This window comes from Danio rerio, chromosome 4 (assembly GCF_052040795.2).
Source record: "Danio rerio strain M-AB ecotype USA chromosome 4, GRCz13ab, whole genome shotgun sequence".
NCBI lineage: Eukaryota > Metazoa > Chordata > Actinopteri > Cypriniformes > Danionidae > Danio > Danio rerio.
This window is the reverse complement of record NC_141024.2, coordinates 50,397,647-50,423,743: the sequence shown is the minus strand read 5'-3', so window position 1 is coordinate 50,423,743 and position 26,097 is coordinate 50,397,647. Positions and strand designations below refer to the sequence as shown.

General features: G+C 37.0%; 1 protein-coding gene and 1 long non-coding RNA gene across 2 annotated transcripts in view; one reads left to right on the top strand and one right to left on the bottom strand.

The window, feature by feature from the left end:
• Positions 1-350: 350 nt before the first annotated feature.
• On the bottom strand, positions 351-9,880 carry si:ch211-22k7.9. The gene is made up of 3 exons (NM_001126485.1): positions 9,816-9,880; positions 9,092-9,142; positions 351-2,659 (listed from the first exon to the last, which is right to left on the bottom strand). Exon 3 carries the CDS (start codon positions 2,235-2,237, stop codon positions 351-353), a length of 1,887 nt encoding a protein of 628 aa, NP_001119957.1. The 5' UTR covers positions 2,238-2,659; positions 9,092-9,142; positions 9,816-9,880.
• The window catches only part of LOC101884316 (uncharacterized), an 82,250-nt gene continuing 59,087 nt past the window's right edge, over positions 2,935-26,097 (top strand). The window contains exons 1-2 of the long non-coding RNA XR_015483724.2: positions 2,935-4,229; positions 6,700-8,582. This is a non-coding gene — a long non-coding RNA (uncharacterized LOC101884316). The remainder of the gene's footprint in view (positions 4,230-6,699; positions 8,583-26,097) is intronic.

Below are 26,097 nucleotides of genomic sequence, written 5' to 3'. Positions count from 1 at the left end.
CCTATTCAGCTGGAGGAGCACAGGGATTTACAGGGATTTGAGTTATTTTCCAGGATAAACTGTAAAGCAAATGAAGTAGATTATTAAATAAGTACAAATGTTGTTTGTGTGAGTAAAAAGTCAAGAAAAGTTTGTTAAATACGTTTAGAAATGATGAAATAAATGAGCAAATAAGGAAACAGAACACTGCCGCCGTGTCCCCATGCAGTAATATGGTGTATCAGCGATCTCACAGGGGGACGATATGGCCAGCTAAAGATTTTCTGTTAAAGCAGGGCAGTGATTCACTAAACTGATCTGAGTCTTCAGTGCAGACTGATGTGTGTCTTCTGTGATCAATCAATGAATACTCACAGAGCTCTTCTGCAGTTTCTCACAGCTGCTGTCAGTCTCCGTCTTCCCTCAGCTGATGTGTTGAATTTATTAAAGTCTAACTCATCCAGCGGCTCCTCTGACATCTCAATCATGTAGGAGATTGTTGAGCAGTGAGCAGGAGAGAGTTCCTCCTCTGAGTGTTTGTCTGATTTCACAAACTCCTGAATCTCTCTGGCCAGAGTCTGATCTTTCACCTCCAGCAGACAGAGGAACAGATTGATGGATCTTTCAGCTGAGAGATTTTTCGTCTTCTGAAACAGTCTGATGGGTCTTTTACCTGAGAGTTCATCATCTGTCTTGATCTTGTCTTTAATGTACTGTGTGATTTCTCTGATGTTCTCTGAGCTCTCCTCTGTGTGTGTCAGCAGATCCTGGAAGAGTCTCTGATTGGACTCCAGTGAGACGCCCAGCAGGAACCGCAGGAACAGATCCAGATGACCATTACTACTCCTGACAGCTTTATCTACTGCTGAACTGAGCAGATTATACAGAGACTTCTCAGAGCTGGACTGTAGATATTGATCATATGAATATTCACTGTCATAAATCCCCCTCAGCGGTTCTCTGTTCTCTGTTAAATGGCAGCAAAACACAAAGAAAGCAGCCAGAAACTCCTGAAAGCTGAGATGGATGAAGCTGTAGACTTTCCTCTGATGAATCACAGATTCCTCCTTGAAGATCTCAGTGCAGATCCCAGAATACACCGAGGCATCAGTGACGTCTATGCCACTCTCAATCAGGTCCTCCTCATAGAACATCACATTGCCCTTCATCAGCTGTCTGAAAGCCACTTCAGCAAGTTTGAGGATCACTCCTCTGTTGGCCTGCCGGAGTTTCTCTGGATCTCTCTCTTCATACTTCTGCTTCCTCATGTTGATCTGAATCAGCAGGAAGTGGATGTACATCTCAGTCAGAGTTTGAGGGATTTCTGCACTCACATCTTCTTCCAGGAGCTTCTGAAGCACAGTGGAGGAGATCCAGCAGAAGACGGGTATGTGGCACATGATCTGGAGGCTTCTTGCTCTTCTGATGTGGGAGATGATTCTGCTGTCTTGATGCTCGTCGCTGATTCTCTTCCTGAAATATTCCTCCTTCTGAGGCTCAGTGAATCCCTGAATTTCTGTCAGACGGTTGATGTATCTGGAGGGGATCTGATGGGCTGCTGCTGGTCTGGAGGTGATCCAGATGAGAGCAGAGGGAAGCAGATCTCCTTTCAGGAGGCTCCACATCAACACAGCCACTGATGAAGATTCAGTCACAGCACAAACTTTCTTCTCATCTGATGAAGATTCAGTCACAGCACAAACTTTCTCCTCATCTGAAAAGTTCAGCGTGATTCTGCTTTCATCCAGACCATCAAAGATGAACACAACTCTACACTGCTCATAAATCTTGGGCTCCAGATCTTCAAGTTCAGGATGAAAGTCCAGCAGAAGTCTGTGAAGACTGTACTGATGATCTCTGATCAAGTTCAGCTCTCGAAATGGAAGCACAAACATGAAATCTACATCCTGGTTGGCTTTTCCCTCGGCCCAGTCCAGAATGAACTTCTGCACAGAGACGGTTTTCCCGATTCCAGCGATGCCTTTAGTGAGAACAGTCTTGATCTGGGCTTTCTCCTGCTTGATCTTCTCCTCATGTCCTGCTCCAGCTGAGGCTTTAAAGATGTCATTGCAGTAGACTGGAGTGTGTTGTGAGGGTTTTGTTCTGGCTCTTTTCTCCATCTGTAAAACCTCATGTTCTTCATTCACTCCTTCACTCTCTCCTTCTATGATGTAGAGCTGTGTGTAGATCCTGTTCAGGAGGGTTTGAGTGTCTCCATGGTTGACTCCCTCAAATAATCTCTCATACTTGTTCTTCATGCTGGTTTTGTGCTGCTCTTTGACTCTCTGAAGTTCATCATGTTCTGGTTGGAGTGAATCCTGCTGCAGGTCTCCAGTCTGATCATCTCTATACACACTGCAGGAACAACAACAACACAAACAATCAATGAGTAGACCCCATGGTTATACCTTATGGCTCGGAAATTATGTAAAAAAGGGAGACATCCAAGATAGCCAACATTATAGAACACAATTTATTAAAGAGACTCTGTATAACATATTAAGTATAATAAAAATGTCCTGATGAATACTGAAATACAGTTCAAGTGTGGGCAATAATGTACAACACTAAATACCTTTGGGCAGGTGATGGTGATTTCTCACTTAGGTTTGGTGGAGGACCCATTGACCGGTCACTCTTCAGAGACACAGCGCTGGACACACATGATCCTGATCTCACACTGAACACACCAGAGGAAAATGAGCATCACAACCTCAAGGTGTTTTTCAAGGTGTAAGATAAATCTTTAATGAGTTAAATTTCAGATCAATATAGCCATCAGATCATTATTATACTCTTCTGAATATGTGAATCCCAGTCCAACACTCCCTCTTGTGTGTCTCCTGCGTTCAAAGTTTTTGGTTGAAGTCAATATTCATATTAAATATATTTAGGTGGCGTTTACTTACAGCTCTGTGCATTCTCTCATCATGTTTTTTTCTTCTTTTTCTACATTTTTGCTAATTCTACAGCAGAATTTATGCAGAATGATTTCCATAGGTGTCGTAATATCAAAACTAAATCATAATCGTATCATAACTAAAAACTTAATACATAAAATAAAAATAAAAACTTTTAAAGTCTTATTTAATGTTTACAATGCTAATCCATTTAGATCCACATATTTGGTAAACAAAACAAATCTGTCATATAATATTAACAAACAGAAAATATGACTTTACAAACTGTATTGTAAATAAATCACATGAACATTTCTTATATAGTCAATAACATTACTAAAATTAATGTATAAACTGAATAATATAAATGTGCTCACATTTACACTAGTAAATAAATAGACTTAGTGCACAGCAAATTCATTGGTGTTAAATTTCAAGTGTTGTGGTAATTCAGAGTAAAGTGTTAAAATTCTAGAGTTAGATAAAGGTAAAATAACCCTCTCGGCGTAAGAAGCTGATTTGCCTCCTTGTCACACAGAGTAACATATATCTACCTTTGTAGAAAACCCTTGTATTTGAGAAACTAATCAGAGTGTCTGAAATCTCGCCACACCCTCATTCACCTGGCCCTTAAATTGGTCAATTAGTTTAGTCCACTAGACAGAGCGAATGACCACAAATAAGTGAAATCAGACACCTGCTGATAAACACCTGCTGTTAACAAGCACAATCACTGAAGGAATAAGAAATTGAAGGAAGAAATAAATCTACAGACACAGCCTCACACCAAACCAACTGAATTAAAACAGAGGATTAAACAACTCAATTAAATAATAGCATAAGCAGCTTCACTGATTACAGTTTGACTTCATTTCTGTAAGAATATTTGACAAAGAACAGAGTTTTATATTTTTTATTAAAAATATTTCATTTGACCTCACCATCATAGAGATCAGAGGCTGCTTATTTGAGCTCTTGAAGCTTTACTCTTATAGCCTAATATTTCTCTGGCTGCAATAGCTGTGTTTCTAAAACTCATCAGCTATAGCAAGAAAGGTCAAGAGAAACTATACTGTTTATGCTTAATTATTATAGATTTAATTTCTGGTGTTTATTAAGTTGATTCATAAGAATATGCAAATATAGTTGTATTAAAGCTGCATGGGACAATTCTACTGGTAGTCTGCTACTCTTCATAGAAAATTCAACAAACAATTAGGATGCAATTAATAACTAGAGTGTCATTCAATAAACATTCAAGCTCCAGCTTGCTCTTTATGACACACAGGCATCAAGAATAAGGACATGAACCTCAACTGTGGTTGCTAAAAAAAAAAAGCCGCATACACTGTAAAAAATTGCTGTTAAAAAATGGTCAGATTCTACGGTAAAATAATGTTTTTTCACTAAAACAGTAATATTCTGTTAAAAACAGTGCTTTCTGGGTATCATTTTTGTTTTCGAGAAAGTAACCAACTGCAGAAAACTGTGAGCTAACAGAGTTCAGATTCGATGTTTTGAAGTCTGTGTTTGAAATCACACTTTGTGCCCTTGTTCACTATTTCATACACTAGTTAACTAATATAGTTCACCTGACAGTTTTAATGAACACTAATGAGTGAATTCAGACACTGATGAACACCTGCTGTTAATAATCACAATTACTGAAGAAAAGAAACAAGAAACACAAACAGTGACTTGAGTTACAACATTAAATAAAATCAAATAAAATAAAATAGCTTCAGTCTCAGCAGAGGATCATTAAACAACTCCACAAACAACAGCAGACACACTTATTACTGACTGATTTGACTTCCATACTATTCTCATTGAGATCCAACAGAAATTAAGGTGTTTTTTGTGTCACCGTAATGGAGTGAGGGGCTGATTTAGTTGGGCTCTTCACCCTTGATCTCATTTAAGACGACTTTCCAGCTGTTGTAATACAGAGTTTACAAAACGTTTGTACCATAGCAATAAAGTTGGGAAGTCAATAAATAGAGAAATCCATTTGTCTGAAATTAGTTCTGATAAATATTTTGGTATAAATCTGGAAGAAGGGCCACATGCAATAGATTTTATGCTTAGTTGCAGGTATTAATTTAATTAATGAGAAGTGGAAACAGAAAAGATACCTCCATAAATACTTAACAGTTAAGAAATAACATACAAAAACAGTTCAGTTATGACAAATACACACTCAGACCTCATGAATTTGACCTTGTATCTCAACAATGGTAACATCTCAAATGTTTCATGCTGCAATGCATGCTGGGAGTGGCACTGTACAAATATCCCAGCATGCATTGCGGTATAAATAAATGTTGTATAATGGTCTCAGTTTTCTTTATTTGCGTTTGATTCTGCTGTTGTTTATGTTTAGACTTTCAGTTGCCTGTTTGTGAGTTAAACTGTTAATTTTGTTAGTTGTCACCATTATTGAGGTTCATACGCTGATTATTGATGTCTCTTTGAGTGCGATTTACACCATAGAGCAGTGTTATTGTCCAAGATATTCTTAAAAACTTCCAGAAATCATTGCCATATATATACATATAATGTAAAACAATAGATTTAACATTGAATAGGAGCAGTAAATTTTATTATACTAAATGAGAACAGACTCTGCCATTTATTAGCAACATGAACATCAGCAGATCTTGTTTAGGTTTTTGGCTGGCTTGCCACATCAAAGGAGCTTTTCAAACAAAGTTCTTAACAATTGCAGCAGCCAAGATATATAAATGTTTAAAATGACAGGGCTAAGAGCCCAACTAAAGCAAACTCTGTTCTCCATGATGGTGACGTAAAACTTTCACTTTTTCTCAAGAAAAACTTTAGTAGATGTTATACAAACATACATGTATTAAGTAATAAGTGTAGCTGGTGATGATGTTTGTAGAGTTGTTTAATCATCCGCTGATCATTTAAAGGATTTAATCATTTGTTGTTCTTCAGGTTATTTCATTATAAAGCTGTGACTAAAGTTTTGTATGTTCTGTTCTTGTTTTTTCCCTTCAGTATTTCTTCATTTGTTCATTGTTAATCCTCAATTATCATTTAATTAGTCAGTTAATTAATGAATTTACTTCAGCTTTGCTCCATGTTTCTTGAACACTCAGTAGTGTGGACACTTCAATTAAAACTGAAGTATATGCTCTGGGGTTTAAAGGGTAAAGGTGTGAGAGGTAAAAACACAGTGTAAAAATGTATTTTAACATTAATATACTGTTAATTTACACAACGGAAGTAGACTGTAAAAAAGCAGTATATTGCTGGCAACCACAGCTGCCAGTAGATTACTGTTAAATCAAGGAAAAAACAGTATTTTACTGTAAAACCTGAAGCTAATTTCTTCTGTCTGTCACCGTTGTGGAGGAGAGTAGAGCCAGTGTATGAGTTAAAGATGAACAATGAACTGCTGATGTTATTCTGCATGTTTCTCTATTTAAAGATAGCGGCTGTTTAGTTGCTGATGCAGTCAGAATCTCTCTGGTGATTCCAGATTTACATGTATGTGTGCTGTTGTGAAAAATAAGACATTAGAGTTAAACCGAACTTTTCTAATTAACTAAAATAAGTTATCATTATAAGTATGCTTCTAAGCATATATAGCACATTACTTCATAAACTCATTCAGCAGTTGACCAAGTTGAGGCAGTTGCTTTCAGTGAGCAAAATGAGTTCACTTGAGTATTGTGTAAATCAATGTAGTCCATGTATTTTTACAGCAACATACTGTAAAATAACAGTACATTGCTGGCAACTGCAGCTGCCAGTATTTTACTGTTTTTTAACGGGACAATTTTTAACAGTGTAGTTCATGCCGCAATGCATGCTTGGTGCCAGCATAGTACAAAGCTCCCAGCATGCATTGCAGCATGAATAAATTATGCAGCTTTATGTTCTTACAATCTCTTTCTTTTCCTTTATTTTGTGTTGTTTTTGGGAGGTGATATTTCAGCAGTGTTTTTTTTTACTTGATTTTTATTTTTTTGTTTGTCACCATTATTGAGATTCAAAGACTAATTATTGATGTCTGTGTGTTTTTGAGTTCTGCCATAGATCAAACATTCTCATTGTAAATATTGTTTTTATTTTATTGGAGCTTCAGTGGTTTCATTTATGTATATTATTTATTTCTCCCACATAACTAATATGATACTGAATTAGAAAACAAGCAGGAAAGGATGGCTATGTTATCATTAATAATCTCTTCAGACTGACACTTTAATTTTCTTTCAGCTTTCTATGCTATATGTATAAATAGTGTAATTAACACTAACTATAGCAGCCAAAATAAAAGACATTTATAGTAAGAAGTTGAAGAGCCTGACTAAAGCAGAAATTTTATTAAGAGCTTTTGTTCACATGACAGAAATAAAGTCAAAGGTCAGTAATAGGTGAAGCTCCATGATAAGTTGTTTATTTGATGAGTTTTTTTTTAAAGATGTTGAAAAATAACATTTTTTATTGTGTAATTTTTTTTATTTTTATTGATTATTATTTTATTTAGAGTTTTTTTTTTCTCAGTTGATTTCATCTTTGGTTTTGGCTTGTGTTTTTCTGTCCTTCAGTGATTCTGCTTGTTAACAGTTGTTTATCAACAATTCTCAATCCTCCTTTAATTAGACACTTAATTGTCTCATTAACTTCATCACTGTCTGAGTGTTCAGCCCTCTGTAGTGAGGACACTAGTGAGGATTTTGCTGTGGAATTTAAGGCTTAAGTGTGTTCGAATGAAAAATACAGACTATGGGATGTATTTTTAACAGAAATATTCTGGAAACTGAATTTACGAATGTAAAATGTTGAAAACAGCAGATTACTGGCAACCACTGCTGCCAGTATTTTGGCATACATTTAACAGATATTTTACACAATAAGAGTTTGCTAATTAACACTCTGGGTGTTAAAAATTTTAGCACTTTCAAAAATGTTATTTTAACACTTATAGTGGTTCCCATATAAACACTGAGGGAGTGTTAATTTTAACTCTAAGGTAGTTAAATCTACCAAATCTAAAATTTGCAGTGTGAGATCGAAACAAAATACAGACTGTTAAATGTGCTTTTAACAGAAATATTCTGTAAACTGAATTTATGAATGTGAAAAACAGCAGATTACTGGCAACCACAGCTGCTGGCATTTTTCCGTAAAATCTAAAAATGAAAAAAAAGAAAGAAAAACAGCAAAACGGTTTTTGTGTCACCATTGTGGAGGATAATAGCGTCTCTGTTCAAGTCCAAGATGAACTGAGAAAATTTGATGTTATGCTGCATCTTCTTTTGTTTAAAGGTAACTGTGTAGTTACTAATGCAGTCAAAATCTACTAGCAATCACACATGAAAACATTATTGCATCTAAAGACTTTACATTTTCGTGCACTAAGCTATGATTTTGTAAAATAAACAATGTGTTAGTTCATGAAATATGGTTATTTTTTGTAAATTTATACAGTTATATAAAACTTCCATGTTTTTCACAAAAAGGTTCTGGCAACCACAGCTGCTGGTATTTTTTCGGAAATTTAACAGATATTTTACACAATAAGAGTTTGCTAATTAACACTCTCTTGGTGTTGACAATGTTAACACTTTCAAAAGTGTTATTTTTAACACTTATAGTGGTTCCCATATAAACTCTGAGGGAGTGTTAATTTTAACTCCAAGGTAGTTAAATCTACTATCTAAAATTTGCTGTGTGGTGGGCTAAAAACCTGCGTATATCTGCACACACAGAGTGCATGTGGGTCAAAGTATTACTAATAACAGAAACATATGATAAGTTTATTATATCAAGTTTTTTTATGTATATATATAAATAAATCACAAGGTGCAAGAGGTGAACAGTGTGATTTGTTGCTTTTTTCAGATCAGCACAACTTTAATTTTCATGTTTTATGTCATGTTGTTAAAATAGCACATCCGTTTGCACCATTTTGTGGATTGTGTTACAATCTATAAAGGAGGTGTGTTAAGGCTATTTTGAAGAACTAAAATAGACCGCACCTTTGAGCAACTAAAACCTGCTCTCAGCACAGATTAAAGCTGTCTGTAATCTAGAATGATCTAAACACATTTGCTGAAGCTGTAAACTGAAGCTTTGTCCATCATTTGATCAGGCAATAGCAACACAAATAAGTGCATTGTTTTTGGTCTTTGTTCTTCAGAGAAAGTGTTGAAATAATGGTGTAAAAACAGAGTCAATACCTGTGTTTCTCTGAGAGAGAGTCCTTTACTCGCTCCTCTGCCATACTGCAGCTAAAACACCAATGCAGACATTAGCAGAGCTTTGAGGAAACAATCAGCCGCTGACCACCACCTGGAGATGACAATATACTGAGATGAAGAACAGCACACTTTACATACACACTTCTTCAAATGAATGCAGTTCCCTGATCTGACACCTCATATATTTCACATTTAATATATGTTATATACGTTGTCGAGTGACATACTACACATTTAGTTAGTAGTCAAAACGTCTGCTGACAGATAAGGGTTAAATGTAATTTGTTTAGTGAACATCAGCATTTTAATAAGAAATAAATAAATTAACAAAACCAAGCCATAAAAAAAAAACAATCTGAACCACCTCTTTAAAAAAACTAGTTTTTCAGCAGCTTTTCTTCCTGTTCAACTTGAAGGTCTGCTTTAACTTTACTTTTGATTTCGTGACTCTAAATGTTTAGAGTTATATTTAATGCTGAATTATTGGACACTATTGAGTCAGTCTGATATAGAAGAGCACAAACACTTTAAAGGGATTAAAAATAAAGCTTTTAGACACAGTGTTTAAATGAGTGTGTTTGACTCAGTGTTTAATCTGTGTTTGAGGATTTGATCTTCAGGATCAGACATTTAAATCACACTCACACATATAAACCCTTCATCATCTCCACAAATCAGCGTAATGTAGAAGTGTTAAACTCACATGCAGAAGTACAGACGCTCTTGTGCAGCAGGAACACAATCTGAGCTCTTTCACTCTTTCACTTCACTAAAACGCACCTGTGTGATCTACAGGTGTATCCTGAAATATTATTGGCTCCACAGAGTGACACTGACATGAATATTCATGAGATTCTCCTGACTGTGGGCGTGTCCTCGAGACAACACACAAACCACTGGAGCTGAAGATATCTGTGCAGATTCTCTGAGCACGAGTGTGTTGAAGGAAGATTTAGAAAAGGTAAACAATTTAGATGAAATCTGAGAGGTCTCTGAAGAATATTTACAGCAATGTCGAACCTATAAAATAAGATTAGAGATTCATATATAAATAAGTACACCTCATACAGATCTCTGTTATATTATTATTTTCTATAGGGTGCTGTTCAATAATATTCAATAAGTGTGTTTATACAATATGTTGAAAAGGTTTAGGGATTTATTGGTAGTTTGGGACTGATTGACAGCTATACCTTATACCAGCATAAGCACACTTTACAGTCAGCAGCCATTTTGCAGGGTGCAGAGCAGTCTCCAAACACTCCAGTGGTAAACCTTCAGAAATTCAAACTCCAGGCAAGAATCATACTGTCATTACTGTGACAAAAATCACCACTGTCTTAATCAGTGCCCAAATTTTGCACAGCTAACCAGTGAAGCTAAATAAGAGATGCTGGAGGTATGGATGAAAAAATCAAGCTGCTCAATGCAGGTGAAAGGCCATCTGTAAAATTTGTAAAGGCAAACACCTAAATGTCCTACATGACCGCAACACAAAATCAGCTGAGATGAAGCAAGTTGAAATGCCTCTAGAAAGTCAGATCCTGTACCTTGATCGGCCAGCAAACGGCAGCCAGGTCATGTTGAAAATCAGTAAAGTGTTGTTACACAATGGCAAGCATTTACTGAGGGCTTATGCAATTCTGGACGATAGGTCTGAACGTACCATCTTGCTTCATAATGCAGCAGAACAACTTAAGCCTAATAGACAGGAAGAGAAGCTTTCTTTAAGGACAGTTCGACACGACACCCAAGTTATTCATGGTTCAAGAGTATTTTTCACTCTTTTTTCCAGCATATCAGCCAGACAAAAGATTCAAAATAAAGAGTGCTTTCACTGCAGCAAATTTGAGTCTGGCTAAACATTCACATCCAGTTGCCCTATTGCAAAAAAAATATAAATATCTTAAAGGACTGCCTCCTTATGCGTTTTCGCAGGCCCAGCCAGTGCTGCTTATAGGTTCTGATCATCACAACTTGATCACCCCATGGAGCCAGTACAGCAAGAGCCCAGAACTGGCAAAGGTGTACAACCAAGATGTCGAAAGGCTGGAGCAATCTGGTTATGTGATCAAATTATCACCCAAAGCAATCGAGCAAACACATGAATCCTGGTACGTACCACACCATATGGTGCACCATAATGGCTAACACAGGGTAGTGTACAATTGTTCCTTCCCGTATCAAGGCCATAACCTTAATAAGTATTTGCTGCATGGGCCCACTTTTCCTTCCACCTTGTTAGGAGAGTTGCTTCGCTTTAGAGAGGATTTTGTTGCCATCATGAGTGACATTAAAGGCATGTTCCATCAGATTTGGCTGCTCGAAGAAGAAAGACAGCTTCTTAGATTTCTGTGGAGAGACATGCATTGTGATAATCCAGTCAGCATCTATGAGTGGCGAGTTCTGCCATTTGGGACAACATGTAGTCCATGCTGCGCAACATTTGCTGTCCTCAAACATGTTCAGGAGAATACTGTGCCAGGTGAAGACACACGTGCAGCTGTGGAGCAACATTTCTATGTGGACAATTACCTGCAGAGTGTAACATCAAGTGACAAAGCATCCAAACTGGTGAACAAGCTGCAGACTCTACTTATGTATGGGGGGGTCGAATTAAGGCGGTGGGGTTCTAACATCCCTTCTGCTGTTGCTCACTTTCCTACATAAGCTAGATCTGAGAAAAAAATAGCTTTAGCTTTCTGAAAAGCAGCGAGATGTTTTTGAGTCCACCATGGGTCTACGTTAGCTCTGCCAAACAGACACACTTGGTTACAAAACTCATCCAAGGGAGCCACAAATACCCACAATGAGGTACGCCTACCAAGTCTTAGCCTGTCAGTATGACCCACCAGAGTACATAATCCCCTACACAACACTAATTAAAGCATTGGTTCAAAGGTTATGGGATAAAAAAATAAAAAAAAAACATGGGTGGGATGACCCATTGCTGCCAATGGAACTTATGCAAGCCTGGCAAGAATGGGAGAAGGAACTGCAGCACCTGAACAACATTGCCATACCACAGTGCTACACCTGCACAGAGCTAGATTCTGAGTCCTGCTTAGGAGACATCCACATATTCTGTGATGCTTCGAGTCAAGCATACGGTTCAGCAGCATATTTGAGAACACAGAGTCTTCAAGGCCAAGCTGAGGTTGCATTTGTCACAGCCAGATCACGAGTGTTCCCAAAACAACAGCTATCTGTACCCAGGCTGGAACTTTGTGCAGCACTTAGTGGAGCTCAACTAGCAAAAGTTCTAGAAAGGAAACTGACACTGAACATTCAGAAGGTTCATTTATGGAGTGACTCCAAGACAGTCTTGTCCTGGATCCAATCCGATTCATGCAGATATAAAGTGTTTGTGGGTACACGAATCGCAGAGATTCAGGAGCTGACTGAAAACAATCCAGCAGACGACATAACCCACAGCAAAACCCTTCAGCAGCTCTCAGTTCCCAGTCAGTGGCAGCAGGGTCCTCAATTTCCGTGCCAAGACTCAAGTACCTGGCCTTAAGATACAAAGAAATCAGTCCTAGACATTACTGATGAGGAGAGTGGGGTAACCTTTTGTAGCCTGACCACGATAGACTACTCTGATATAATGCAAGAATTCTCACAGTACCACAGCTTTGATCAGTTGGTGGAACATAAAGCACAAGAGCAGTTAAAGCAAACTAATCAAACCCGAGAAGTATGTGCCCAAGACCATGCAGCTGCTGAGTACTGAGTCCTGAAGCAGGCACAAGCCATGTGCTTTCCAGCTGAACTTAATGCATTAAGAGGTAACAAACCCTTACTTTCCAACAGTAGATTATTAGCCCTAGCCCCTGAGCTTGACCACTCAACTGGACTTATTAGAGTCGGTGGTCGTCTGAGACATAGTGAACTGCTTAAGCCAGATACCGTGCACACAGTTGTACTTGAACCCAAAAACCCACTCAGTCAACTCCTGATTCAGCATTATGATGAAAAACTCCATCATCCTGGCCCAGAAAGAGTGTTGGCGGAGTTACATAGAAAATACTGGATTGATCAAAAAGATATCAACTGTTGAATCGACTGAAGAAATATGGATCCTGTTAAACTGGAGAGTGAAGATGTGAAGACTGAAGAAGAGGCGCTTACAGTCAAAAAAGAAGAGTCTGAGGAACAGACAGGTCGGTTTATTAAAGCTCATTTCATCTGTGTGTTCACTAAACATCTTCAGCTAAAAGTAGCTAAAACTAGTTTTACATTCGCACAAATATTCTCAGTTCATCTCGGACTTGAACACAGACGCTATTATCCTCCACAATGGTGACACAAAAACCGTTTTGCTGTTTTTCTTTTTTTTTTTCATTTTTAGATTTTACAGAAAAATACCAGCAGCTGTGGTCGCCAGTAATCTGCTGTTTTTCACATTCATAAATTCAGTTTACAGAATATTACATTTAGACTTTCTCATTAATAATATCACTTCAGAAAATGATTCTGTGCTAATTCTGACTAGTGAAATCATATATTAAGTAAAAGTTGTTTTTATAATTGTTTGTTTTGGTACTGTGACAACTAAAGACAGGCTACTGTAAATATTGGCTCTGAAATGGCGCGTAAGAATGACTTCAACATAACATTAGCACTGTTTAATTGACTGTTAATATTGTATATTGATGGTCATTATATAATAATATAATATGATTTTACTATTTCAAATTAGCACAGAATCATTTTCTGAAGTTATTTTATTAAGGAGAAAGTCTGAATGTGTGAATAAAAGACCAACTTTACCTCAATAAATCACATTATTAGCCAACGACTATCAAAGTACAATAGTCACAGTCAAATAAACCGTGCTAATGTTGTTTAAGTCATTCTTATGCGCCATTTCAGAGCCAGTATTTAAAGTAGCCAAAATTAACAAATGTACGAATATGAAGCAACTTTACCTCAATTTATAAATCAATTCATGACTATTGTGCAGTTGTTGTTGTTTTAATATTTAAGTTATAATGAGTTAACAAAGGTTAAATGTAATATATGATAATATATGATATATACTTTGTCAAGTGACATTATATATATTAACTAAGATACTGAGTTAGTACTAAAAACGTTTGCTGACAGTGAAGGGTCAAATGTCATTTGTGTAATGAAAGTCAGCATTTTAATAATAAAAATAAATGAACACAACCAATCCTTAAAAAACAATCTAAACCACCTCTTGAAGAAACCTGTTTTGAGCAGCTTTTCTTCCTGTTTAACTGGAAGGTCTGCTTTAACTTTACTTTTGATTTCGTGACTCTGACTCTGTTCAGAGTTATATTTAATGCTGAATCATTATAAACTATTGAGTCAGTCTGATATAGAAGAGCACAAACACTTTAAAGGGATTAAAAATAAAGCTTTTAGACACAGTGTTTAAATGAGTGTGTTTGACTCAGTGTTTAATCTGTGTTTGAGGATTTGATCTTCAGGATCAGACATTTAAATCACACTCACACATATAAACCCTTCATCATCTCCACAAATCAGCATAATGTAGAAGTGTTAAACTCACATGCAGAAGTACAGACGCTCTTGTGCAGCAGGAACACAATCTGAGCTCTTTCACTCTTTCACTTCACTAAAACACACCTGTGTGATCTACAGGTGTATCCTGAAATATTATTGGCTCCACAGAGTGACACTGACATGAATATTCATGAGATTCTCCTGACTGTGGGCGTGTCCTTGAGACAACACAAACCACTGGAGCTGAAGATATCTGTGCAGATTCTCTGAGCACGAGTGTGTTGAAGCAAGATTTAGAGAAGGTGTTTGAGATGAAATCTGAGAGGTCTCTGAAGAATATTTAGAGCAATGTTGAACCTATAAAATAAGATTAGAGATTTATATATAAATGAGTACACCTCATACAGATCTCTCTGCTATATTATTATTAATTTCTATAGGACGCTGTTCAATAATATTCAATAAGTGTGTTTATACAATAGATTAGTCAGTACCAAAGGCAAAACTGAACTAACTGAACAAAATAACTGAAGATCACAGTGAAGAGAAACAGCACACACAAATGAATAATGTTTAACCAGAGGAAAAATCAAGAAAACCATTAAACTGTATTACATTCAGTTGAAATGTTGTAGTTTGTCTTTTATTTATTGTTTGCAACACATAATTTAAATGTACATGTGTTATCTCTCTATTTCTGAAGGGGTTTCCAAACTTATTTTAATCAATATATCTGTTTATCGATACTCGCTATTACAATACGGATGTTTACTATTTTGTATGGTCATTTCTCAAAATTCAGGATGAATGACAATAAAAATATAAATAATTTTCCTCAGTAACTAAGACAAAGTTTTGACGTGTCTTGGTTGTGAGAAATGAATTAATATTATTAGTAAAATCAAACTTAGCAGCTCTTATTTATTTGTTCTTTTTATTATATGTTTAAAAGTAAACATAACATTAGGGAATACATATGCATATCAAAATATTCTTCATCATTTAAATAATATTTTTATTCATTTTAATGCTTGTGAATGACTGAACCACAAATAATAAATAGTCAAATTAAATCAGAGGAGATGATTGTGCAAAATATTCTATTAATAATGTATGTAAAATGAATTTTTTTTCATGTTTTGTCCAATATCTCAAGAATTGGTGACATGTTTAGATATACAGTTGAAGTCAGAATTATTAGCCCCCCCTGAATTATTAGTACCCGTTTATTTTTTCCCCTATTTCTGTTCAACAGAGAGTAGATTTCTTCAACACATTTCTAAACATTATAGTTTTAATAACACATCTCTAATAACTGATTTATTTTATCTTTGCCATGATGACTGTCTTTGCCATATTTTTCAAGACACTTCTATGCAGCTTAAAGTGACATTTAAAGGCTTAACTAGGTTAATTATTACACACATTTTTCTCATTTTAGTTATCACTAAGAGTTATTAAGTGCGCTTTTACTACAGGAAATGCACATATACACACATTTTTATGCACATATGTTAAAGGAGGAGCATATGTTGACTGTTTTACTTGCTTTTCTATTTTTAGACTTAGAAATCTTTAGAATCACTTTTATATTCATTTGAATCTCTTTTTCTAGCACCATGAAGAGAGGATTTGCTTTTCCTAAACTTGTATTTATGCATGTGAAGTTTACATAATAATATAATAAAGTTTATAATAAAACCAGCATCTTTTAAAGAGCAATGCTCAACATAAAAACCCCAAATCACATGTTCATAAGATAAGGAAAATTGTGTTAAAATTTAATTAGCAATAAAAGCTTCAACATTAATCAAAAATTTTGGAGTATATTGGCAAAACCAGAATCAATGTAAAAATAACTTCATTAAAGCTTTCACAAAAACAGCATTCAGACTCAATATTAGTTTTACACAGACATTTTTTTTTAATGGGATAAACTCTATGAAGTCAGAAGCTTAAATCCAGAGAAACATATACTGACTGAGGTCTGGTCAGGTTTAGGAGGATAAACAGAAAGCGCTGATGTACAAACACTGCTTTTGTACAGCATGTGTAGACCAGCAGGTATTGCCCCAGTCAGTATCGTAAACTCCTGTAATGGAGGAATTGTGTATCTTGTGATAAATTCTGTAAGTGTAAATAATGTTCCTTCATTATCAAATAATTGATTCACTAATATTAGTCCGTTGTTATATCGATTGTGAAAAAATAGCGATTTATTTTTATACAGGATATTGACATTATTCCAAATAAGAAAACCATGAGGAGGAGTTGTGTTTATAAAGCTCCATGTTGGAAGCACTTGTTAGTGAAGTATAGAGAGTTTGATTAGGAGTTTTTCAATTGAATAATTACACATTAAAATAAATTCTAAAACCCCCATATGAGAGAAATGAAACAGGGGGTAATATTACAGATAGATGAAGTATTTAGAAGAAATTTTTTTCCTCTATCGCACACTGCGCCTCGTGCACTGGCTTTTGTTGTTGTTTGTGTTCGTCACAACTGAAATAGCGAGAAACGAGTGTCCAGATGTTTACTAGCTTATATTATATAATGTACTGTTCATGATCGCGCTTGCTAGATGCCTTTTTTTCCTCTATTGCGCACTGTGAAGACTCTTGCTGAAATGGCCGGGGTTGACGGGGGGCTTAGATGAACTCCAATCAACCATGTGGCCAATGGGGGGGTGGGGGGGGTGGGGGGGTGGGGGGGTGGGAGGGGGGTTGGGGTTGGACTGACTGTTAATCAGGCTAGCAGAAAGGAAAAAAAAGGTGGCTGGGTCATGCCCTCACCCTTCAGTGGATGTGGGTTGATGGCTGGCGAGTCATCTGGGCTTCTTTGGAGTGCATTTGGCTAGGACGTGTCTTAAAGGCATCAGGTGACCACCTTCCTAGAGTCTGGATTTGTTGCTGTTGTAGGGTCCACCCAGTTGGTCCAATGACGGTATCCACTGGTGGATGAAGGTTCACTGCATGTTCGGTCTTTCGAGTGCACAATGTTGATTTATATTAAACTTAGCTCATATCTGACTCCAATTTTAGTATGAGGTGGTTTAGAATATTAATATATTTATCCTCGTTATATCTGACTCCAATTATAAAACATTGAGAAGGTTATTTTGTTTCCGTTCACATTAATTTAGATTATGATTGAATATTCTTTTGATTTGTTATTATACCTTATTCTCATTTACTCAGATTCCGATAGCATCCCGAGTCTTGCACCAGCCGGGTATACAATCTCTTAATACAAGCTTGTCAGTCTTGGTCATTAAACAGAGGCGATTAACCACTCTCCTAAAAAGGCAGAACCCTACTTACTCAATTTAGGAGATTTTTATGTGGTCCCCATAGATCTGTTATCTACTTAATAAAGACAAAGTATTTTAATAATAATCGCACAGGATTATAAGTTTGTAGATGAAGGCCTAAATATCCACATTTAAAGTAGTTTCAACAATATTTTGTTGTTCTAAATAGTTGGCCTTATACAGTCTAAGTATACTTGAATTAATGCCAATTTGTTAGTCGGATCTCTAACAACATTGTAAAGCGTGCCACGCTGCTCCGTCTAACATGTTTTAGTCCGTTACTAACCTGTACAGTGGCTTGTAGTGCTATGGACAACAACATTTACCAGTGATAATAACACAAGGTTCAAAACATAATTTATTAGTCAGGTAAATTTATTATGCCAAATTCAATGAGTTAATTCATAAACGATCAGAGATGTATAAAGTACTAGAGAACCATACTTAAGTAAAAGTACAAGTGCTTTATCAAAAATTGACTTGAGTAGAAGTAGAAGTGCTCTTTAAGCACCATACTTAAGTGGAAGTACAAAAGTATTCAACATTTTTTGTACTTAAGTATTGCAAGTAGTTTATTTTAAAATTTACTACTCAAGTACTGAAAGTAAAAGTACAAGTATTGTGTAATGTAGTTATTAAAGAAAGCAGTCAAAATACACTAATTGTTTTGTTTATTTTAAAAATCTTTTAAAATAATTCAGCAGAACGAAAAGAAACATGGCTTATGATACTGTTTTTCTCTGTAAATATTTTCTATGGTACAAGAGCTCACATCGTCAGGCCCTTTTACCAGAAAATGCCTTCACTGATGAGATCATTCAGCCTGTTCACTCACATACATACTCTCTCTCTCTCTCTCTCTCTCTCTCTGTCATACACACACACACACACACACACACACACACTGCCCTGCACACACCTAAATGTACACTCTCTCCCCACTCTCACACATTCATACACTCTCACACACACAGTTCTCTCTCTATCTCTCTCTTTCACACACACATTTTTGTGAATTGTGGGGACATTACATAGGTTGCAATTGTTTTTACACTCTCTTACACACACACACACACACACACACACACACACACACACACACAGGTAAAATCACACTGTTGTTTTCTCTTATTCACACATTATTCACTCTCACTCACACACACACTCACACTTTGGGAGTTTTGAAGTTTGATTGGTTAATACCACAATAAACAGGAGTTCTGTCTTCTGGAAGCACTCGTGAAACTAAACTAAACAAGCAAACTAAATCCTGCTTCACTAATTCACTTGATTTTGATTGTATTGTAAAAAAACAGGAAAATGTGTGTATTACTGTGTTAAATGAAAATCTGAAATATTTTATGGCTTATGGCTATGATTTAGTAATAATTTTTATTTATTTTTATTATGTTTTTAATGAAATTGGTCTTACAGTTCATATTTTCTGTAGTATATTTATTAATTCTGGTACTTTTACCATAAACCAACATCTCAACCATTTGGTAGAGGCTGATATTTTAGAAATAATGTGATGTGTTGAATAAAAATGCACTGATTGTGTTAACTAGCAACATTAGGAGTTAAGAAATGCAATCAAAAAAATTTCTATTGCTTTTGTCTTGGTGTGACAGTTAAAGGGTTTTTTTTAAATACAATTTTGTCCTTTAATACAGCAGTCAGATATACAAACTGTGCCCTTAATTTGACCTGCTCAAAGAAAACACTCTTTCTGGATGTATCAAACAAAACTCATGCACAGAAGACAGCATGAGCATTTACAGCTAATAAACTCATGTCAATATTATCCCGCCTGCTTTTTGAGCGCTGACAGGTGGGTCTTACACGGCTATGCGCTGTTCACCCATGGCGGGAACAATACGCGATTATCACAGGTAATAGACACAGTGGAGAAAACTTAATTGCACATGAGACACGCTCATGTCTGGATCCACAGCTTTAACAGCTAAGAATATAGGAAAAGTTACCTTACAAACTGGCCAGCGGGTCAAATGTCCAAAGTGAGATAGCGAGAGATAGGCAGGGGTGAAGTTTTACAACATTTCTCCCTAATAGTAAACTAGCGGGTGGTATGCTGTGCCGCCTCGCCCTCGCGCCTCCGTCCTTCGCCATAGTATTGCGACATCGCGCACAGGAGATAAATGACGTCATCACGTAATAACCGGTTATGACCTATTACTGAACTGATATCAATCATTTTGACACCCCTAGTAACGAGTAACAATGCAGCACATAAAAAATCTATCGGAGTAAAAGTATTAAACTCATGGAAAATATGTACTTAAGTAAAAGTGGAAGTAGGAGAAAAAAGTAATACTCTAGTAAAGTACAGATACTGCCTTTTAGTACTTAAGTACAGTAGTGAAGTAGTTCTACTTCGTTACTATACATCTCTGTAAACGATCAATACAAAACATCAAATTATCAAAGACAAATCCAAGATGAAAAGATGCATATCCTGACTTTGAAATATACATAACATGGAGCAGGCCCTATGTTATGGGCTGATCTGGTTAGGCAGAATCGCCCTGAGCCTTTCTCAAACCTTACCTTAAATAATCCAAGAATTCCCTCAAGGAAGGGGGTGTGTGTATAACAAAAGGCATTCACACTTAGTGGAAAAGTCACACCCTTCACAGTGGTTCAAAAGATGCCTGAAGTTAAATATTTATTGTTTTGATTATATCTATTTCTGAGAGAATGAGACCATTGTACCAATCGCACTGAGACATTTCAAATGATATCAAACATGATAGTTAAAGTCAGTTTGGTTAATCTAGAACATTCAAACATTGAAATGACCATATGTGTGAGATGGGGTGGATGAAGCCGAGTTTCAGCGGGCTCAGATGCAAATGCAGCAGGAACTGGTTTTTCCCGCATTCCCACCTGCTGGGTTGTGGAGTCACCAGTCTCTGTTTTCAGCTCATGTTTTGAATGGTCAAAGATATCAAAATATTTGCAATATTTCAACTCTTACACTGTAAAAGCTCTTTGTGCATCTGTGATGGCTGCTTATATTTTGAAAAATAGTATACAGAAATGAGAGAAAGTAATTCAACACCTTTAATACATTTTTTAAGACTCTTTCGACACATTTAAAGACCTTATAACCGCTTTTCAACCAGAAATGCTGGCGAGATTTATCTTATAGAATATTTACAAAATATTAAATGTAAGAAATTAATCCAAACTAAAACACTCGTATACGGAAAACATGTATATAAAAAACTAGCCGATTCGAAAGGTTGTCACCTATAGAGCTGCAAAATAATGGTGTTGCAGTAAACAAGCAGCAAGCTGTCAAATCTTAGTAGAATTCTACTGATTACATAACTACCTAGTATTCTGATATTCACAGCTTGAATACAGTCAAACTTTAGCATACAAAGATACCTTGTACAAAAATTAATTTTATTACCTTCCAAAGGAATATAAGATTTTCTAATACTTTAAAGGCCCCCAAACTTCTCTATATTGACTTATCAACTCCCAACACCCTCTAAGCCCCCACAGATGCCCTGTTTATAAGTGACTGGGAGAAGCCTGTGTGGCAAAGAACTGCTATAAAGCATCTCTAAATCAGAATTGTGTTACTTTGTGTCATCTATAAATAGAGAAGGGTGTGTGTGGGGGTGGGGGGGTGCAGAGGGAGAATAAGGCTCGGCGGAGCAATTCTGCTGTTACAGAGGTGCAATGGTAGTCAGCATTGGAGCATTATGAGTGCTTAATATAGTCAATAGTGATATGAAGAGTAAATAAAAGAGGGGCACAGCTATAGCGCCGCTGCAGTGGTGCTTTAGGTGAATGTAACTTGGCAGGGCGTCTCCTCTACTGTTGCAGAGGTGCACTGGTAGTCAGTGTAGTATAGTCATGCATGTTCCCGTAAGAATGTAAAGCCCTGTCGTTAGTGATATGTAGAGGTGAGAGTAAATAAGGGGTCGGCTAGAACGTCGCTGCAGTTGCGCTATATGGGATTGTAGCTCAGCTAAGCGTCTCTGCTGCTGCAGAGGTGCAGTGGGTCCGTGTGGAGGCAATGTGTGCTCCTGCATAAGCATATGCTGCTGTATTTATGCAGGGGAGTGTGATGATACTGGTATGGGAAGCTTATATATGAGCTTGATTAGAGCGTTGCTGCTACGGCAATTGAAATTTGTGTGACCCCTAAATGGGTCAGAGCTGGTGAATAAGAGTGAATGGAAGTAAGGAATAATTGGAGTTTGGAGGGAAAATTAAAGGAAGAAAAGAGGGAAAGAGGCCTAGAAATGCATGTAGGTGGAGGTCTGCTGGAGAGGATCAGCTGGGCTTCCCTGATAAGGTTTTACTCTCTTGAGGTATAAAAAGCTAAGAGGGTTTGAAATGGGTGTGTGTGTGTGTTTGGTGGTGGTGGGGGGGCGGGGGGAGTTTTTCATCCTGCAGTTAATCAGCTATGCTGTGGTATAATGTTGGATGAAATTTTGATGTTAGCTCAGAACATCTCAAAACCAAAGTCTAGAGTGAATATGGCATTAAGGGTGTGGGCTGAAGATGAATTTGCATACGTGAATCAGAAACATTTCCATTCAATAAATGTGCAAATAAAATATGATGCACAGACTTATTAATGATTCCTATTTGTCTTCTTTGTGATAAATAGTAGGCAAAATCTTATATGCAAAATGAGTTCATCAGACGCTGGATTCGAAGGGTTGAGTTCATGCTCCTGCATTTTACGAGCTGCGCCACAGAGACAGTTATGAGTACTGCAACATTTTACACATATAAATCACACTTTTTCCTGTTTACTACATTCAGTGCGATGTTCAGACCCAACTGTGTTAACCGCATCAGCTAAACTCTCCCACTCAATTTATTTATTTTTGTTATTAATTCCGGTGGACAAACAAATAACACCAAATAACACCGTTTTTCTCCGGTCTACCTCCGAAAGGAGCACCTCTAATTCACATTCTGTTCAAAGTTTCTCGTTTCGCATGCTTTTGCCATTGCTTTTACCTTTGGTTTTGCCAAAGTAGAGTCATTAGCATATTCAGGAGGCAGGGAGGGGTTTTGTGCTCATGCATGTTGCGCTCAGTTTTACGTTCATTTGGATGTACAAAAGAATATGCGTGGGATTTAGCGTACGCAGTGTTTCATACATCTGAATTTCATACTTCTGAAAAATGTACACATTTACAGCTTTGTGCGTACGCAACATTTTAGTATGATTTCCACGCAAGTCTTCGTACATGAGGCCCCTAATGTGCCAGCGTCTTGCGGGGATTCAGGCTTGATTGCAGGTGAAGTTTTGAGGAGAGCAGGGTTCTGGCTGGAGGAGTTGTTGTTTGTTTGTTTGTTTTTCATGTCGGAAGGTTAAATGATGCTGAAGCATAGGTTAAATGCTGGAGCGTTTAAAGAGGGAAGCATTCTTCCAAAACGAAGATGGAGCAATAAGGAGAAAGTGAACCATTTATATTAAGCTAGGATCACTCTGATTGGATTACTACTGATAACGGATGTGTGGCCAGCAGTGCTCAATCATATCACGTGCTCCTCTCGAAATTAGTTTATGAAACATCTCTTAAGCTGCATCGAATGAGCGAAACTCTGTAGACACTAATCAGATTTGTACGGTTTCGCTCCTGTGTGAATCCTCTATTGTGTTTTCAGATGTGTTAAGTGATTAAACCTCTTGTCACATTGTAAACACTTGTGCGGTCTCTCCAGTGTGAATCGTCTCGTGCAGTTAAAATTTTGGAGCTGTAATAAAAGTCTTCTCACACTCAAAGCACATATACTCTTTCACACCAGTGTGGATCTTCATGTGGTCATTAAGGTTTGCTGATTGGTTGAAACTCTTCCCACACTGAGTAGATGTCAATTGTTTCCCTCCAGTGTGGGTCTTCATGCGTTTATTAAGGTCTGAGGAGTTGCTGAAACTCTTTCCACACCGAAGCTGCAATCACATTAGAGTTTTAGCATGGAAAATTCTGTTGTACGGCACTGCAAAAAGGGGCGGGATTAAACAAGATTTTTAGACCTTAAAAAGGAGAGCGTTTGGTTCATATTTTATATTTCTGTCCAGAGAAGTCATGTTTTGATCTTCGATAGGTCTCACACTGTCAAGTGATGTGATTTCGCAGGTCAGAGTTCACCAAGCTTGAACTTGAGTGAATGGTTTCTCTACAGTACGGCTCATCATGTTTTAGGGAATCAACCTACATTTTAAGATCGATCAGGGTTTATTAGCTTATTTCAATGTACCGGATCTTAAAGATTTGAATCATTGATTTGACTCAATTGAGTCAGACTGAATCAGGTTAAAAGATTCACACTTTATTTACCATTTGTCCTGCAAATAGAAGTCATCGTATCTTACCAATCTTGTTAATATTATTTATGTGGCCAACGATAATAACATAACACAGTATTGAGTTAACTTTTAGCAAGGTAACAAGATCTACAGCTCGAGGCAATGACTTAGAAACACATAAACAAGAACACAATTCTTACAAAATGAGAACAAAGATTTATTGAGCTACACTACGATACATGAAACTAACTACGTAATAAGCAAACAAACAAACTCGCACACACACATACACACAGAGGCAGGTTAGAGGATATAAAATGATTTGACAACCATCCTAAATTAATTCTAATACTTCTAACAAGATCTTAGAATAACACCTGAGAAACCACAAAAGCAGAGATATGGCTTATCTTTAACTGTTTACGATCAATCTGCCCCAGATCAGTAAGAGACAACGTCTGTTTGTTACTTGCACTTTTGCTGAAGATGAATCTCCCTCGCCAGCTGGCCTTGGGGAAACACGGTGCTCCTGATTGGCTGGTGGCTTCTGTGACGTCCTTGGAATTCCCTCGCTCGTGGGTGGGTAGTTTTGGGTTACTGAGGTGACAGACTGCTGAAAGTCGGTTTGCGGAAGTTCGTGCGGTTTCAAAGCAAAGTTTCTTTGTTGCAGGGTGTTTTTAAGTGACCTGGTCTGATCCATCCCTATGGCACTGTCTGCCAATGAGCAGTTGCCATGAAGGGCGGGGCCACACCGTGGGCCCACGTAGAAAGGGTCAATCATTAACAGACTGCATGTAGATTTTACATGGTAAAACTCTTGCAAGATTGAAACTATCTTAAATAAAATGTTACAAGACAAATACTGTTTGTACTACTAGTTCTCATTTACACCAACATAGGGCTGGGCGATTTGGCAAAAAAAAAAAATCTAGGTTTTTTTATAAAGTTTGACCGATTCACGATTTCGATTTTTTTTTTTATTGTGTTACTAGTCTTCTCAAAACATTACAACAACATGACTGAAGTAACACTCTCTTTAAAAGTAACTTAAACCATCTGGTTAAGGAACATTGTATTTTTAATGGCCATGTCATACAAAAATCGGTCAAGGTGTAAAAAAATGTTAAACAAATTAACGAGTTAAATAGCGTTGCTGACGATTTGAATAAGAAATATTTGTGTAAATATTGCACTTGCAGGAATACAGAGGGATTTTTTGCATGTTTTGCTGAGCCTCGGAAAGATTGGCTGTCAGCTCGGTTTTGACTTTTTCTTCTGATTAAATGACAGGTTGTAATGATGCAGCCTTTTTCTTAAAAGAAAAAAGGACTGAACATGGAAACTGTAAAGCCTAATTTAACCTAATGTGTGAAGTTGTGGACGCAAAGCAGGAGCAAAAACAAGTACCAGATGTGTGTCTAATATAAATTAATATATTTAATATATTTTTCTTTTTTTCCCCTTTTAAATACCGATCATTTGATGTGCTTTGCTCCACTCTCTGTATCATGCTGCCTGATCTGTCTTGTTTTCAACTTGGTCCGCTAAATGACGTCATGGGGGCGGGTACTTTCCTTTTCACTGCTACTGGCCCTCTCCTCTGCTTGTGTTCAAACCAAAAGATCGGCGCAGTTTTTCACATGGCAGGCTTTTACATCCTTCAAACATGTTGAGATCGAGTTTATCGACTTGATAAGGTAATATGTCTTGACAATACACACAGACGTGACTCAGACTAATGCAAAGTAAAATCCTACATGACTTCACGCTTTAACAGGCAGTCAAGCAGGTCGCACACCAGAAGCGCCGCGACACATGACAGTTTAAAGTATCACACACCAGACGCGCACATTCGCATAATATTTA

What these genes read in the sequence shown, in the direction of transcription:
- si:ch211-22k7.9 (NM_001126485.1), bottom strand. Translation starts at nt 2,237, where the DNA reads ATGAAGAACAAGTATGAGAGATTATTTGAGGGAGTCAACCATGGAGAC.